The following is a 17,508-nucleotide window of genomic DNA, read 5'->3' as shown; positions in this document are numbered from 1 at the left end:
ATATTAATTTTGTCCAAGCTCAAACCCGGGAAAAGGGTATTGTAACTATCCAGGACACTTTTACTGTGCTTATTGGGACTGTGTATCAGTAAGCTCCTTTGGGGGGAACGAGGACGGGTTTATCAGAACTGGATGGGGTCCATACGGGTGTACACAGCCCACTTCCACATATACCCAGAAAGAAGGAGGGTTAGATGGAACATGCAATATGATTTACATTAATGTGACAAAACCACATGACCAAGTCTGGTTATTAGGGAAAATGTGGGGAGCCCGATTATGGGAACCAGGGACAGACAGAGGGGGGCACTTTATAATCCAAAAGACAACCGTGCCACACGACCCTGAACCAATTGGACCAAACCAGGCGATAGCTGGAGAACTAACGCTAGGAGAAAATAATGGAAATGAATCAGAAACAGCCCCAACCACTAGTCTTCCAGAAATGTATACGCAAAACTTTACTAATTCGACCCGAGGACCTGAAAACCCGGGAGAAGGGGACTTGTGGAAAATATTACAGGCCACTTTCCTAGTCCTGAATGAGACCCATCCAAATCTAACTAAGGAATGTTGGCTGTGTTACACCGTAAACCCCCCGTTCTATGAAGCCATAGGGGTAACAGCAAAAAGCAGATGAGTAAATGGGACACACCCAGCTAGGTGCCTATGGAAAAAAGAAGGAGAAGAATCAAGAGGGATAACCTTGGCAAGGGTAACGGGGAGAGGAAGATGTATAGGACGAGTACCAGTGGAAAAACGACATCTATGTCAGGTTATGGGGAATTTGAGTGACCCTAAGAAACCTGCCAGCTGGATACTGCCAGCAGCAAATACTAAATGGGTCTGTAACACTCTCGGAGTCACCCCATGTATAAATATAGACCGATTTAATGAATCCAGTGACTTTTGTATTCAAGTATTGATAGTACCCAGAGTCCTTTACCACCCCGTAGAGTATGTTTATGAACAATATCAAAATATAGGACCCCACATAGTGAAACGGGAAATATTCACAACCTTCACTGTAGCAATGTTACTAGGAATAGGTGCAGCCGGGACAGGAACAGGAATAGCCTCACTCATACAGCAACACCGAGGATTCCAAGAACTAAGAGCCTCTGTAGATGAAGACCTCAGGAGGATCGAAACCTCCATCAAAGACCTCACAGAATCATTAGATTCCCTAGCAGAGGTAGCCTTACAAAATCGAAGGGGGTTAAATCTATTATTCCTGCAACAAGGAGGACTATGTGCTGCTTTAAGAGAAGAATGCTGCACATATGTAAACAAGAGCGGAATTATATGGGACTCAATGGCAAAACTACGGGAGGGGCTAGAAAGAAGACAAAGAGAAAGGGAAGAACACCAAAGCTGGTATGAATCTTGGTTTAACTATTCTCCTTGGCTTACAACTTTATTATCAACAATAGCGGATCCACTACTTCTCTTACTATTGGGACTCACGTTTGGCCCTTGTATTTTTAATAAATTGATTAGCATTGTAAAAGGCAGATTAGAAGCTGCTCACCTTATGCTCATACGAGCAAAATACGAAACCTTGAAGATGGATGATCCAGAAGAATCTCTGGAGCTCAGCAAAAGGGAATTAGAGCGTTTTGACGAACAAAATTGAGTATCAAAACAAAGGGGGGATTGAGATGAAGGACTACATTTTGTTCGTCACGAAAAAGAGACCAGTGTGTTACAAGAGTTGTCTGCTGACTATTTCTGTACTACTTCATGAGATATGAGCTACAAGGATACCAGGGAAGGGGTTGCAGGTGCCCACACATAGTCCCACCCAGCAAATGGTACAAACAGATAACTCACAGAAATAACGACCAGGGAAAGGCTGGGGAAAGGGCAGGGGCAGATTAACACCCAGCAGGGAAACCTTTCCCGCTGACAAATGGTACAAGCAGATAACTCACAGAGATAACGACCAGGGAAAAGCTGGGGAAGGGGCAGGGGCAGATAAACAGTCTGCAAGGCAGGATATTTGCTTGCTTAAGCTTGATAGGGCACATATTGCGTTAATCATAAGATTTTGGTAATTTTCCACGGAGGAGTCACCAAATAAAGACATAGGGTGAAGAAGACGCAGTTGAGGAAGACTCCGCAGCCTTTTATCACCGACCACCAGGAGACAGCAGGATGACCCTCTAGCAACAACCAACGCAGGCGCAGAGAACTCCGAGATAACATGGACTCCTGAAGGATGGAGAGGATAAAAGGACTGAATCAGAAACTAGTTGGGGCGGCAGTAGGTGGAGCGGAGACTCCCCTGTCGCCCAGCGCTGAGCCTTTGCTTATGTAGTATAACTGCTTCAATAATTAATAAATGCTTTGATTGGAAATTACTCGTTTTGAGTCAATTTTATAACAAGGGCCACCAGGGCAGCGGGACAGGGCCACGGCAGCAGCACTGGCAACACCAAGTGCTGCTGCTGCTGCTGCTGCTGGGCACAGCTGCTGGGCCAGCACTGATCTGCCCCAGCTCTGCACACAGACATTGCTGCTGCAGCTCCAGAGAAGGCAACAAAAGAGCGTCTCTGCAGAAAACTCTGCTGGGACATCCTTTAGTTCTTTTACGGCCACTGAGAGCACAGCCTCTCATTGCCACAGTCTGTGGCCATAGGAGAGGTGCAGAGAAATAAAATGAGAAATGGCAAAAACAATGACTTTTTTTGTGGAAAACATGAATAAAGTAAAACAAAAGAAAAAACCCCACAAACAAATCGGCAAGAAGTATCAAAGATGACTTTTATTACAAGTGATTTGCAGAAATTGGCCAGCAGTTTAATGTTTCTGAAACCATCCAGTCATCAGTCTCCACACTGCAGCCTTGAGCTCCTGATTCCTCAGGCTGTAGATGAGGGGGTTCAGGGCTGGAGGCACCACTGAGTACAGAACTGACACTGACAGATCCAGGGATGGAGAGGACATGGAGGGGGGCTTCACGTAGGCAAATGTGCCAGTGCTGATAAACAGAGAGACCACAGCCAGGTGAGGGAGGCAGGTGGAAAAGGCTTTGTGCCGCCCCTGCTCAGAGGGGATCCTCAGCACAGCCCTGAAAATCTGTACATAGGAGAAAACAATGAACATAAAACAACCAAATAGTAAAGAGATGGAAAACATAAGGAGCCCAAGTTCTTTGAGGTCTGAGTGTGAGCAGGAGAGCTTGAGGATCTGTGGGATTTCACAGAAGAACTGGCCCAGGGCATTGCCATGGCACAGGGGCAGGGAAAATGTATTGGCTGTGTGCAGCAGTGAATAGAGAAAGGCAGTGGCCCAGGCAGCTGCTGCCATGTGGGCACAAGCTCTGCTGCCCAGGAGGGTCCCGTAGTGCAGGGGTTTGCAGATGGACACGTAGCAGTCGTAGCACATGATGGTCAGGAGGGAAAACTCTGATCCAAGAAAGAAGAAAATCAGAAAAACCTGAGCAGCACATCCAGTGTAGGAGATGTTGCTGGTGTCCCAGAGGGAATTGTGCATGGCTTTGGGGACAGTGGTGCAGATGGAGCCCAGGTCAGCAAGGGCCAGGTTGAGCAGGAAGAAGAACATGGGCGTGTGCAGGTGGTGGCCGCAGGCTACGGCGCTGATGATGAGGCCGTTGCCCAGGAGGGCAGCCAGGGAGATGCCCAGCAAGAGGCAGAAGTGCAGGAGCTGCAGCTGCCGCGTGTCTGCCAATGCCAGCAGCAGGAAGTGCCTGATGGAGCTGCTGTTGGACATTTGCTGGGACTGCACATGGGGATCTGTAAGAAAAGTAATCATGGAATAGTTGGGTTTGGAGAGGGCTTGAAATATCCCAGCACAGCCTGGGGGCACTTTCCCCCCACTGCCTGCCCAGGGCTCTGCTGCCTGGAGCCGTCCCTGCCAGCAGCTGCTTCCCTGTGCCCAGGGCTGGGCCCTGCCAGCGCTGCCAGAGCCCAGCCCAGCCCTGGGGGCTCAGCTCTGCCCTGCAGAGCCCTCCCAGCTCAGGCACTGCCCAGGGGCAGCTCTGGCTCTGCAGGCTCTGATGGCAACGTCAGATCAACCCTGAGGAGGCTGGAAAAGTGACACTGTTGCTGCCTCTAAGGGGCCCTTTGCTAATTTCTCTCACTGCCTTGTTTGTTCAGAACAGAGAGAAGATTTTTTAATTTTTCTCAACCTGAACTGAGAGATGAATATCCATGTTCGATTTCCCATCCCAGCAACCCACAGCCATAAATTTAAAAAACTGGATTTCCCCATTCATGCAGCCCCTGCCTTGTTGTGCTCCCTGAATGATCTACTTGGCAATGTTCTGCTGTTAAATGCCATGCTGGGAGCAGTCCTGAACAATGCAGCATCCTCCCCACACAACGAGAACACTTCCAAGCCTCACCAGCTGTCTCCTGCCACCCAGATCTTGTCCGCCAGTGCTGGGAGCAGCTGCCAGGGCTGGCTGAGAGCTGTCCCTGGCAGGCAGCAGAGTCCCTGCCCCAGCACAGCGCCCTGGGCTGCAGGACCCTGCTCTGCAGGACAGCCCTGGGCACCCCTGGCTGCTCTGCACAAGAGACAAGCAGAGAATGTACTCACAGGCTCTGCAGGCATTGGGATGTTCCAGCTGCAGGAGATGGCTCCAGGAGCTGCAGCTGCACTGTCCTGCAGCCAGAGGTTCCTGTGCCAAGGGCTGGCAGTGATTGTGCCCCAGGCACTTCTCAGCCCCTTCCCAGCCCTGACTGATTGAAGCTCTCTGTGCCTCTGGGCTGTGCCCAGGCTGGCTGCAGGCAGTGCCCCAGCCCTGCTGGGCTGGCACAAGAGCTGCTCATCCAGAGAAATGTGCTTTTGAAGCTCTTCTTGGTGAGCAGGAGCTGCCTCTGTGCCAGGAGCCCAGCCCAGCTCAGCAGCACAGACACAGCACAAGGACTTTAATCAGCCTCTGGGGCTTTGTGCTCAGGCCCTGGACATCAGGCCCTGAGAGGGAGCTGAAGAAACCTCTCCAGAACTCCAAGGCAGAATCCAACTCCAAACTTTCTTGGACTTTTAATGGGTCCCAGAGAGGGACACGACTGAGCAAGTGTCCCCAGGCCCCAGGCAGAGCAGAGAACTGCAGGCAATGATGACAGGTGGGGACAAAGAGAAGCCAAGTCTTGGTGCCCTGGGGCACAGCAGGGTCTGTGCCAGCAAGGGCTGGGAGGAGACACCTTGTCCTGAGGCCCTGGGGCCTCCTGGCACAGCCCCAGCCAGGCTGGGCACTGTCAGCCCCTTGTGCTGCCCTCAGCATCCCCCCCTAGCCCACATCCCAGTGGCCTCAAGGATCTGCTGCAAGGAGTCCCTGGGGAGCCTTGCTCAGCAATGGCCCTGGGGGCTCCTTCATGCTCCCTGCAGGGACTGCAGGTTTTTCAAAGGAGTTGGGCTTTGGCTTTTGCCTTGGAGTCTCTGAGAGGTTTGTGCAATCATGGCCTCCAATTATCTGCTGTAATTAGTCCCTGGAGAGGCTTTGTCAGTAACAACACTCAGTGGGGCTCATTAATGCTTTGAGATACTCAAGGTTTTTTAAGGTGTTTTGGATTCTCCTTTCCACACTGAGTCTCTGAGAGGTTTTTGTGCCATCCTGGCCTCCAGTTCTCTCCTCCAAGGAGTCCATGAGGAGCCTGTTTTGGGAATGGACCTCAGTGAGACCCATTCATGCTTTGAGACACTTTGGGGTTTTCTTCTGACTTTGATTCCTGGAAAGGTTTGTGCAATCTCCTCTCAGGCCCTGAGGTTCAAGGGCTCAGCTCCAAATGCACCACAGGGCTCATCAGGCTGAAGCAAGTCCTGACAAACCATGGCTCTGCCTTGATTTCCCTCTGGTCTTGTTCAGTTCAGCAGGAAGATTTCCTTTTACAGTTATGGATGGTATAAATAAGAAGCTTGACTAGGCCAATATCCAAGCAGCAATCAATTTATTAATTAATATGTAAAGTGTGAGCAATACAGCGCTGGGTACAGTCAGGGAAGTTTTCCCTCCAACTGCACACCGATAGTTGAGGCTTACAGGTATTTATAGGGGTACTCATAAGCTTTCACAGCAGTTTCTATTCCAATTCTTACTCATCAGCAGTTTCTATTCCCAATTTTTACGTCACAATTCTATGTACTATTGTGATTTAGTTTTTCTCAGGATGTATCCCAAAAGGAGTATCCCCAGATGGTGGTGGTCTGGTTTCCAAAAGAAGAAAGATGAATCCCATCTGGTGAGGTCCAGCTCTCCAGATGTGGGTCCATGTTTTGATTGCAAAGACTATAAATCTAACAACAGTGATGTCCAGCTTCCCTTGGTTGAAACCATAAATCCTTGAGGTGGTGTTCATCTTCCTTTCTCAAGCTGTTTTTCTCTCCTTTATTAAGGCGTGAGATAAGCATGTTTCCTTTATATATATTCCAAAGCTATAGTTTCGAGGATACAAGCAATATTCTAAAATTATACTTCAAAAGGTTATTATTGCAGAACTCTTAAGGATTAACTACAATCAAAAAGCAACATCCTTAATGCTTTAATGCCAATGCTCCTAAATCAACCAAGGTTAATTGCAAACAAAAGATGGGTTCAAAGGACTTCTTCCATGCTTTACTTTCCTCAGTTATTATCAGAATTCACAACTGTCCCACTGTCGGTCTCCACACATGTCGCAATCACAAATACACACATTGCCTGTGGGTAACTGACACGGCACACAGATTTGTATTTCACATCCCCCCGTGTCCCCCTGTGTTCCCCCGGGCAGGGAGCTGCTCTGGCCCGGGATGGCCGGGCCCAGCCGCGGGGCCTCGCCGGCAGCGGGCAGGAGCCGGCCCGGGCTGCGGGACACGGCGGGGGTGCCCGGCTGCAAAGCAGCTCTGGCTCCCGCCAGGGAGCTGTGGGCAAGGGGCTGCAGCCGTGCGGGAGGAAAGCCGCTGGGCCAGCCCCTAACGCTGCCCCGCAGAAAGGAAGGGCAGGAGGAAGCTGACAAATGAGCTCGGAATGTGGCAGTGCAGAGATGAAGGGACAAGTGCCCTTGGGGGCCGGGGGTCGGGGCCAGCCCTCGGGCACGGCTCCGAGCGGCTCCTGAGCCGGCCTAAGGGCTGCCTGTAAGGATTGCAGGCGGCAGCCGAGAGCAGCAGCGCCGGCAGTGCCAGCCGGGCCCCACGGCCATCTGCCCGTGCCTTCGCAGCCCGTGAGGGCCGCGGGCTCTGCAGCGCCGCTCCTGCTCCCACAGCCGGCCCGGAGCCTCAGGGCTGCCCCGCAGGCGCCGCGGCAGCAGCAGCGGCCTCAGGGCCCGGCCCGGGGCTCCATCTGCTCAGCCCGGGGGCAGAGCCACAGCAGGGGGGAAGGAGCTGAAGGAGCACCAGGGAGCCCAGGGACAGACAGGCTGTGAGACAAGGCTCTGCCTAGAATTTTAACAGTTTTTATTAACCTAATAACTATCTACAACTAACTTAATAACTATATACAAGTAAAAAGTCAAGTTCCTTATGACAATTGTCACAGGCGTTTCTCGCTTTGGACAAGATGTCCCAGGTCGAGCACTGGGCGCTGAGTCCTTTCCAGCTGGCCGGGGGCTGTTGATGTCTGGCGGGGCTGCAGAGGCTGCTCGAGCCCTGGGGCCCATGAGACCTGTCGAGGAGCTGTGCCTGGCCGTGCTCTCCTGAGGCAGCAGGGCCTGGTCATGAAGGGCAAGGGTGAGCCGCCACAGGTGCTGGCCCCAGCGCACCAGGACTCAAGCTCTTGTCCCACATTGGGCATGGCCATTTTCCCACGTTACTCCAGCTCCAAGCTCAGTTGCCCCATGTGCAAGTCCTCCTGCTCCATTCTGCCCCTTCCTTCTTACCCCAGACACAAAATACCCACGCCACATTACCCAGCTCTGTACACAGAGCCCTGCTCATCCCCCAGATGGCACCCTGCAGATAATCAGCCCCTGTCATCATTGACCCCCTTGCCCTGACAGGGCCATACCTGACGCATCCTGTGTCCTGATCACCGTAAGATGCTGGTCATTACGGCCCCTCGAGATGTGTCCATCACCATGCAGCAGGGTCACACTGGGCTGAGGAGGAGAGGGCAGCTGGCTGCAATGCAGGGCCCAATCCAGCACACCCCAATAATCCAACTCGCGTCTCCCTGGGGACTGAAGGCACAGATTCCCCCTGGATAGTCAGCAATGCCATCAAGCCTCAGTCACCATTCTGTGTCCCCACCTTCATCACACCTACCTTGTTGTCTACCAGGAGACAGTGCAGCTGTGCACTTGTATGTGGGGAAGCCTTGATGTTCTGCATTGTGGAGCTGCTGCTCTGATGGTCCCCAGAGCTCTGCAGCACTCGGGGACACTGGCACGGACCAGCGGCCTCCTGTGGGATGGGGCAGAGGACACTCAGTGCCCAGCCCTGTGGCATGCAGGGCATCACCCTGCTGTGCCAGGGAGGGCACTGGCAGTGCTGCCTGCAGGGGCATGTCCCTGCCAGCTCCTGTCCACCTGCTGCAGGAGCCCCAAGCCCATCCCACCAGGCTGGATCTGCTGGCTCTGTCCCCATGGCCAGGTGTGCTGGCCATGGCACCAGGCAGGTCCCTGTGCACAGGACACCAGCTGGCAGGAGCTGGGCTGTCCCAGCTGCAGGGATTGGTTTTGGGAACTCCTTTCACAGGAGGCACCCAATCCCCGTCTGTAGGATTGACGGGGGTAGCACGGTCGGGATGAACGGAGACGAGAGATCTCTGAAGCCAGGTCGTGGACGGTTTATTGCAAAGGGCGTGGGTGCAGGGCCCTGCTTGGAGCTGCCAGCCACAGCTCGGAGCAGGCCTGAGAGAAGAGAGGGGTAGAGAGGATGAGAGGGTAAGAGAGTAAAAGCATAAGAGAGTAAAAGGGGTATGAGGATAAAAGGCAAGAGCTAAGAGACAAGAGGTAAGAGCTAAGAGCATAGAAAAGTAAGAGCTAAGTTCCTGTTACAATACAATAAATCATCTTCTGTGTTGAATATTCTGATTCTCACTTAACCAATCTAGTACAACATACAAATCCTATAGCATTTCCATACAGCCTGTAAGAATCACTACATTACCATACTGTGCTACATTTTAAACCCTAAAAACTCCTCTTTGGACTCCTTCTGCCAAGCTGGCAGGGTCTGCTCTGACCCTTGGACCTGCCTGCAAGCAGAAGGTCCTGTTTAATCAAAAGGGGATTACCTTCAGCCGGCCACACCATTGTTTTCCCGTTGTTCAGTAACTAAGGGATCTCGAAGCTTGCTTTAATTTCAATCTCGCTTATAGTTTCCATATTCTCAAAATCTTTTGCCAGGCAATCATATTTATAAGGCTTTCCTGTTTCATCTTCCCCAACAGCCCTCCAAGCCTGAGCTCAGACTGCAAACAGACACAGCTCATCAGATGTGCTTTCAGCAGCCTTGGGACAGAGAGATGGGCCAGACAGGGCAGTGCAAGGCAAAGAATGCAAAAGCCCCCAGCCCTGGGGCAAGCACTGGCCCTCCACAGCTGCCCTCTGCTCCCCTGCCCTGCCCCGTCCCCCCAGGCTGCTCTGCCCCAGCCCAGGTGCAGACCCCTCCTTGCTGTGTCAGGGCTGCTCTGCACCCCAGGCGCTGGGGATGTGTCCTCAGGGCCCTCACCTTTGGCTGGGCGGTGGCTCCTTGCTGGGGGGCATCGGCTGCAAATACGGGAGTGTCTCGGGGTACCTGGGGAGGGCAGGAGTCACAGGGGTGTGACAGGGGACAAAGAACCTGTTCCTGTTGGAGGCAACCCCCCCAAAGCCATGGGATTGTAGCCCATGGCATCCCGCTGCCTGTAGCCCTTGGGGTGAGCCCCCACAGCCCCTGCTGATGGGCAGGGCTGCCGAGGGGGCTCCCCACATCAGCCCCTCCCAAGCAGACACTGTCCCCCTGTGCCAGCACAGCGGGTCACTGCTGGCACCCATCTCCCCCCATGCCAGCCCCGCTGCCCCCGAGGCACTGGTGCTACTCACTGGCCAGGAACCTGCACGCTGAGCATGCGGTCACAGGACAGGCACGAGAAAGGGACTGGCAGCTGCCTAAGGAGGGGGAGGGAAGAGGGCTGGCTGAGCTCCTGGGGCCACAGCCCTGCAGCACACAGGCAGCAGCTCCCTGCAGCAGCCAGCTGCTGGGCAGCTCACTGCACAGGGGCACGGCCATTGCAGGGTGAACCGTGGGCTCTTGAGCCTTTTCTCCCCATCCCCAAGGTGCTGGCTGATGCCAGGTGAAGGGCACAGGCACCCATGCCACCATCCCAAGCAGCCCCTGCAGCGATTTCAGCCCCTCTCTGGCACCAAAGCTCCCCCGTGTGCACGGCCAGGAGGGCAGGGCACGACCCAGCTCAGGGCAGGGTGTGTGACAGCCCTGCCTGGCAGGAGCAGTTGCCATCGCTGTCCCCAAAGCCATCAGAATCTCCATTGCAGTCACTTCTTAATCCCAGCAGCATTTTCACGCAACAGCCTATCCTCGAGTTCCTCCATGTTCCTGTTCCAGGAATCCTCCCGGTGTTTACGGAAAGTCTTCAGCTCCAGGCGATCCAGCTGTGAACAGGTGCACAGCCTCAGCCAGCTGCTCCAGGATGTGACATGGAGCTCTCCAGGGAAAAGCCTGGAGGGGGATCCTCAGAGGGATGCTGCCTCAGGCTGTCAAGTCCCAAAGGTGCCAGTTCCTCGTGGTGGGGACGAGGTACCCCTCACCTTGTCTTCAATTGCATCACTGAACTGCTGCTGGGTACTGTTCCAGTGCTGCTCCTGGCCTGAAATCTGGCTCTGCAACTCCTGCATCCTCTCATCCAGCTCCTCCATGTTCTCTTCACACTGGCTGCAATCCACTTTGCTGTCCAAGGCAGCTTTGTCCGCCTTCTAGCAGAGGGGAAGGGCAGGAGAGCGGTGGGGAAAGGGATGAGGAACGCCAGGCAGGGCCAGCGTGTGAGGGGCAGAGGGAGGAGTGCTTCTGAGACAGAGTAGAAATTCTCCAGAGTAGAAATCCATTTTGATTTAGGTGAAATGTACATCTTTGAGTCTGTGGTTAGAAAACATAGCTATGTAGCCTGACTGCAAAGCCTAGGCTCAGGGAACCTGATTCAGTGAAGGACAGAGATAAGGGGGGGACGGGACAGAGGGTGATAAAGAGACACAGAGAGACTGCTGTGAAAGCAGGTCAACCTGACCTAAGAATTCTTTCTGATAAAGAAGAACTAGTGGCAAATGTCACGCGAAATTTGTAAAAATGAATATGTATGAACCTATTGTGAAATTGTATGGATATGTACTTGAGAGGAGGATAAAAAGGGACCTGAAGTTCCCAGAGGTACGCATGTCTTTTAAGGAGAGTAATCTCTGCATGCAGCCGGCACTGTAATAATAAACATACCGGCTTTACAACTTACACAACGTTGTGGAGGTTTTGGCTATCTCTGCAAAACAGACCCCTTTTGGAGGTTTCCTCCCAAAATTTGCCCTAAGCCAGCACAAACAGTCATCATGAAAATTTCACCAGTGGCATAATTTCCTGCTGGCAAATCTTGTGACAGAAGCTTGACCTTGTTCTCCATGAGACATTCTTGGGAAGAGAGACAGGAGAAGATTCCTGGAAAACTGAAACAGCTTTCCAGAAGTGAAATGAAAATGAAAGAAACAATCCAAGATCTTTTCCTCTATTTATTTCTATGCTCCCCTTTTCCATGTTGCACTACTTCTCCATCCCAGGAATTCCAGATGCACCACACCTCTAAGATCAGTGACTTAGTGATTTTTAGACACTCAAAAATACCATGAGCCACACAGAGTTTTCCTTCCCCTGGTTTTACTGGAAGGCAAGACTGGAGATGTAAGTGCAGTGCTGGGGTCAGGTAGGAATCCTACAGCAAGGGAAGGTGGCCCGACAGTGTTTGAGCCTCAGCCAGGCCAATGCAGAGCAGCAAGCGAGGGGATTGCTGTGCCAGTGTGCAGGAGTCAGGGCTCTGCATCTGGGCTCACCGCTGCAAAGTTCCCGTGTTTGGACAGACTCAGGGGCTGTGCCCGGGGCGCGCGGGGCTCGAACGTGGGGCTCGTGGGGCGAGCGGGGAACGGACACGGGGACGAACGGCCCCGGTGCTTCAGTTGCAGCGGCGGCAGCGGCGGCAGCAGCAGCGGCAGCAAAAGCAGAGACGCTTCAACATTCCTTCTCTTTTTCTTTCTGTTTTTGTTTTTCTTTCTCTCCCTTTCCTGCGGTCGGGCACCTTCTCTCGGGGTCCCTTGCCCGGCGTCCCTCTCCTCTCCCCGCCTCCCTCTCCCCTGCCGGGCCGGGCCATGCCCCCGGCCCGCCCCCGGCCCCGGGCGGGGCTGCCCCGTGCCCGGCCCCGCCCGTCCCGCCGCGCTCTCGCCTCCGCCCGGCTCTGGCCGTACTGGCGGTGGCGCTGCTGGGCGGGCGTCAGTTCCTGATGCGGGGGCGGCATCGCCGCCCTTCGGCTCCGCCTGGCCCGAGCCCGGCCCCGGACCCGACGTGAAGTCCCGTCCCGATCCCGGCCTCGGCCCCGGCCCCGGCCCCGTCCCCGTCCCCGCCCCCGGCTCCTCCCGGGGCCCGCGGAGGACACAGGCGGCGCGGCCGCTGCCGCCGCCTCCGCTGCCGCTTCCCCGGCCCGAACTCCGCCGCTCGGCAGCGCGGCCGCCGGCCCCGAGCCGCCGGGGCCCGAGGCGGGTGGGGATGCCCAGCCCGGGCCGCTCGGGGGGCGCCCGGGGGCCGTTGCTGGCCCCGGGCCGAGCGCTGACAGCCGCGTCTCGCCCGCAGGAAAGGCGCAGGAGGCCCTGCAGGAGCGGTACCGCCTGGGTTCGCTGCCGGGGCGCGGCGGCTTCGGCAGCGTCTTCGCGGCCACGCGGCTCTCGGACGGCGCCCCGGTGAGCGGCGAGCCGGCGGCGGGCGGAGGGGGAGGAGGAGGAGGAGGGGGAGGAGAAGGGGGACAAGGAGGAGAAGGTCGGAGCGCGGCGGGCAGGGCGCCGAGCTCACCCGCTGCTCTCCCTCGCTCGCAGGTGGCCATCAAACGCTTGCCGCGGGATCGCATCCGGCACTGGGGCGAGCTGGTGAGTGAGCGGGGCCAGCGGCAGCGGCCGGGCCGGGCCGGGCGGCGAGGAGCCGGGGCCCGGCAGGGTGGGAGCCGCCGGAGCCCTGCGGGGAGAGCGGGCGTGGGCTGAGCGGGGCGTGCAGAGCATCCCGGGCTGGCTGAGGGCTCCCAGAGCCCCGGCACGGCCTCAGCCCCACTGACGGCACCGCGCTCCTCCCGCAGCCCGACGGCAGCAGCGCGCCGCTGGAGATCGTGCTGCTGGCCAAGGTGTCCCGTGGCTGTGCCGCTGTCATTCAGCTCCTGGAGTGGCTCGAGCTCCCCGACAGCTTCCTGCTGGTGCTGGAGCGTCCGGAGCGGTGCCAGGAGCTCTCGGCTTTCCTGGCGGAGCGGGGGTTCCTGCCCGAGGAGGAGGCGCGGGCGCTGTTCCGCCAGGTGCTGGAGGCCGTGCGGCACTGCACCGCCTGCGGGGTCCTGCACAGGGACATCAAGCCCGAGAACATCCTGCTCGACCTGGCCAGGGGGCAGCTGAAACTCATCGACTTTGGCTGTGGCGCCTTCCTCCAAGACACAGCCTACACCCAGTTTGCAGGTGAGCCCTCCAGGGGATGCTCCTGGGCATCTCATGGCCCAGCCTGGGTGCAGCACTGGGGCTTCCCCCTATTGCAGCTGGGATGGGATTGATGCTGGAGCCGAGTTGATTTGGGTGGGGTGTGAGGGGGGCCAACTCCCAGCCCTGCCGACAGCCTTCAGCACCCACTGTGGCCTGGGCTGGGGCTGGAGCTGGGGCAGCCAGCCCGACACAAACCCCCATGGGGGTAGCAGAGAGGGGGGTCTGACCCCGTGCCCCGGATGGTTTGGTGTGCAGGTGAGGAAGGGCTTGGACTGCTCTGCTCCCCTGGTTTGCCTTGGCTTATTAACATTTTTGGGGGCCATGCAGGTGGGGAGGAGAGTGGGTTTTCTCTACCACTGGGTGGGTTTCTCCTTTGTGTGTCATGGTTGGGCCTTCCCAGGGTTTCTGCTGCCCTCTTCCAGCACCAGTGGCTTCTTTTCCAGCCCCGAGTTTGTACACAAGTCCCAGGTGCTGGCGAGAGGGCAGCGCTCACCCCGTGTGCCTCTGGGGCAGCCCCCACATGGCCAGGGATGCTGGGGCCAGGCTCTGGGAGCAGCAGCCTCCCCCTGCTGAGCTGTGTCTGTGTTCCACAGGAACCCTGTCCTACAGCCCACCAGAGTGGATCCAGCACCAACGCTACCACGGCAAGGCAGCAACAATCTGGTCCCTGGGCCTCCTGCTGTGCCACCTGGTCATGGGCAAGCACCCGTTCAGGAGGGGCCAGGAGATCATCCGGGGGCGGATCTTATTCCCACGATGGCTCTCTCAAGGTGGATCCTCATCTCTGGGCACGGGGGGAATCCCAGTGCTGGGAGACAGCAGCGGGCTCGTGGGCATCCCGCTCTGGCAGCTGCTGAGGAGGTGGCACAGGTCCTGCTCTCCTGCTCTCCTCCAAAGAGAGCATCTATGGGGAGGTTTAGGCCCAGCTCTGGGCACACCCAGCATGGCCTGGGCACGGGAACAGGGGGGCAACTTCTCCAGCTGACTGGTGATTTCTGGTTTCTCTCCCCAGAGTGCCAGGATATCATTAAGAGGTGTTTGTCCATGCAACCCTCGGACAGGCCATCCTTAGAAGAGCTTTTCTGCCATCCTTGGGTGCAGGGTGTTCCTCTGCCCTAGAAGATGGGAGAGATCCACATGCACAGTTGGATCCAGGGGCCTGGCAGGTACCAGCTCCACACATCTCTTGGCACTCAGTGGCAAAGCAAACCAGGCTGGTTTTGTGCTGCCTGTAGCTCTGAGCAGGGGTCAGCAGAAGGGAACACGCAGCTCTTGGGCTGGAGCTGAGCTGGAGACCTGGTGGGGCAAGCACTGGTGGCCACCATCCCCCCCTGGTTTGGTTTGTCTGGTTCATGGATGGCTGGGGCCCTGGGCAGAGCCCTGACAGCCTGGTCTGGCCCCAGGGAAGGAGAAGGAGCCCCTGGAGAAGCTGTACCAGGTGGGGCTGCTGCTGGAGACACCAAGGACAAGCTCAAGGATGACAATCTCTTCCTCGGCCTGGCCAGCTGAAGATGATGGACTTGGATTCTGGCAACTTCTTCAAAGCCAGGCTCCAGGCCCAATTTGCAGGTGAGTCCACAGGCAGGGGGATGCTCCCAGATCTGGGCCTGGCACGGCCTGGCCGGGCACCAAAGGTTCCCCCTTTGCTGGGACAGATGCAATGAATTCTTCAGTCGCTGCCCAGCTGCTTTTTGGCTCTGGGCAGCTGCTGAGGGCTGGATGTGCCGTGGCTGGCTGCAGGCTGGGCACATGTCCTGCCCTCCTGCTCTGCTGCCAAAGGCAGCAGGGATGGGCAGCTCTGGGCACAGCTCTGGGCACAGCCAGCACGGCCTGGGCACCGCAGGCCTTGGCACAAGGGCACAGGAGCCCTCAGCTGACGGGCGGTTTCTGCTTTCTCTCCTTGCAGCCGGGCTCTGCGGCTGCTGAGGCTGCTCTGGGCTCTGCCAGGGCTCTGCTGGGCTCAGCCCTGGGCCCAGCTGGGCTGGCTCTGCCCTCACATTGCTCTGACAGCTCTGCATCAGACGAGCCCCTTGCGAGCACAGTGCCTGAGCTTTCTGCTTTGGCAGTGAGTGAGACTCTGCTGCAGGCCCAGAGATTGCAGCTGGGGACACACATCCAATTGGCAAGGACCCAAACTCTCCACAGTCCCAGCTGAACGCCTGGATCTGCACAGGCTGTTTTGTCTGTCCCATTCTTCCTTCTTGATTGGCTGGAATTGTGCAGTTGCACTTTCTTCGTCCTCCAGCAGTGCCACGAGTGGGCCAAAGCTGGCGAGTGGGCCGTGCTCCTGAGGCAGTGCAGTCTGGAGCTGGTGGATGGAGAATTGCCCTTCTGCACTGCCAAACCAGAGCAAAAAGCCCTAAGTGGGACTTGGTGTCTCTAAGAAATCCCTGACAGTTTCAAAGGGAATGTGCAGCTCCTTCCCAGGCTGAGAAGGAAGGGCATCTTCTAAAGGATTTGGGCTTTGACAGAGTTTCCATTCCCAGACCTGCTTGGAGCTGGAAGGGCACAAAGTAATTTCCTCTTGCTTCGACCACTATTTCAAATGGCAATGTTGGAAACAAAGCCCAAAATCTTTTAAAAGGCTGCTGAGGTCAGTAAGATGGATCCATGCCATCAGCATATTTACAATGTAAATAACTCAGTTCTCTTTTTAAAAAGATCATTTACCTTCTTAATGCAAAGAATGTTACTTTGCATTTATATTTTGTTTTTTTCACTAACATATTTTTTCTCTAACACTTGGATTTTATTCTTATCTTTTACAATTTACCTATTTTTTTCCCTTTTTCTTTTTTTTTCTTTTAAATAGAAAACCTGTCCTATCAAAGGAATGTCCTTTGTTCCTGGTTCCTGTGTTGAGCAGCTCCCTTCCTGCTGGCTGAGCTGCTCAGGCAGAGCCCGGCAGCTCCTGGCCCTGCAGGGCTGAGGCTTTTCCCCGTTGCTGGGCACAGACTGATGGAGCAGCACTGCTGAACACGGGCACACAGAGGGACCAGGAGCAGCTGCCTTTGCCCACCTGAGGCTCCAAGGCCCAACTTCTGAGCAGCCAGGGCTGGAAGAGACTGGCAGGATCTGATCCCTGACTCTGGGCCAGGGCTGCACAAATGACCCCACAGCAGCAGCAGCAGCAGCAGCAGCAGCAGATGGAGCTGACTTTCAGCACAGCCCCTGCCCCTGTTCCCTCCCGTGTGCAGCGGTGTCACAGCAGCCTGAGGCACCTGGGAGCCCCCAGTGCCAGCAGGGACTTGAGATGGCAGCCCTGGGCTCCTGGAGGCTGTGCAAGGAACGGAGCTGGGCACTCCCTGTCCATGGGCAGCTTGCAGATGGAAAAGGCTGCTGTGCCCAGGCAGCTCCAAGGGCACAGAAAGGAGGCTCTGGAGCACTGGATCTGTGCCCGTGCCACAGTCCTGGGCAGCAGCCAGCCAGCCCTGGGGGAACAGAGGGCACAGCACGAGGGACAGAAGCAGGCAAGGGCAGAGACTGGAGAGAGCCAGAGCCAGGAGCAGGAACAGCTGCTCCATTGCACTCTTGGAGAAAGCTCTTGGCTGGTTCAGAGCGCTGAAAGGCGTGAAGGGCAGAGAGGAGGCCACAGCAAACAATGCTCCTGTTTGCACAGCCTCCCCTCTCCGTGTCCCAGAAGGAATTGCATGGACTGTGCTCTTCTCTCCGAGTCGTCTCGTTCAGCATGAGCAGCTCAGCACCAGGAGGTGAAGGAGCTGAAGCCTCAGGCCACAGGAGCTGGGCAAGAGGAGACTTTCTGAGCAAATGAATGCTGCTAACATGGACCCAGCTGAATGCAGTGGATAGAATCATGGAATCACAGAATCCTTTCTCTTGGAAAAGCCCTCTGAGCTCACCCAGT

The 17,508-nt window shown here is 56.0% G+C and overlaps 2 protein-coding genes across 2 annotated transcripts; one reads left to right on the top strand and one right to left on the bottom strand.

Moving 5' to 3' along the window:
- Window positions 1-2,802: 2,802 nt before the first annotated feature.
- On the bottom strand, window positions 2,803-3,735 carry LOC143692691 (olfactory receptor 14A16-like). The gene has a single exon (XM_077172934.1). It carries the CDS (start codon window positions 3,733-3,735, stop codon window positions 2,803-2,805), a length of 933 nt encoding a protein of 310 aa, XP_077029049.1.
- Window positions 3,736-10,624: 6,889 nt separating this feature from the next.
- LOC143692690 (serine/threonine-protein kinase pim-1-like) lies at window positions 10,625-14,762 on the top strand. Its single transcript, XM_077172933.1, has 6 exons — window positions 10,625-10,680; window positions 12,635-12,869; window positions 13,002-13,052; window positions 13,256-13,622; window positions 14,237-14,413; window positions 14,656-14,762. Exons 1-6 carry the CDS (start codon window positions 10,625-10,627, stop codon window positions 14,760-14,762), a joined length of 993 nt encoding a protein of 330 aa, XP_077029048.1.
- The last annotated feature ends 2,746 nt before the right edge of the window (window positions 14,763-17,508 follow it).

Source organism: Agelaius phoeniceus, assembly GCF_051311805.1.
Source record: "Agelaius phoeniceus isolate bAgePho1 chromosome W unlocalized genomic scaffold, bAgePho1.hap1 SUPER_W_unloc_2, whole genome shotgun sequence".
Lineage (NCBI taxonomy): Eukaryota > Metazoa > Chordata > Aves > Passeriformes > Icteridae > Agelaius > Agelaius phoeniceus.
This window is presented reverse-complemented; position numbering and strand designations above follow the sequence as displayed.

Excerpts from the sequence above, each read along its gene's own strand:
- LOC143692691 (XM_077172934.1), bottom strand. The coding sequence starts at position 3,735 with ATGTCCAACAGCAGCTCCATCAGGCACTTCCTGCTGCTGGCATTGGCA.
- LOC143692690 (XM_077172933.1), top strand. The coding sequence starts at position 10,625 with ATGCTGCCTCAGGCTGTCAAGTCCCAAAGGTGCCAGTTCCTCGTGGTG. Across the intron at positions 12,870-13,001 it reads GGCTCTCGGACGGCGCCCCG|GTGGCCATCAAACGCTTGCC; the intron begins GTGAGCGGCGAG and ends CCTCGCTCGCAG. Across the intron at positions 13,623-14,236 it reads AGCCTACACCCAGTTTGCAG|GAACCCTGTCCTACAGCCCA; the intron begins GTGAGCCCTCCA and ends TGTGTTCCACAG.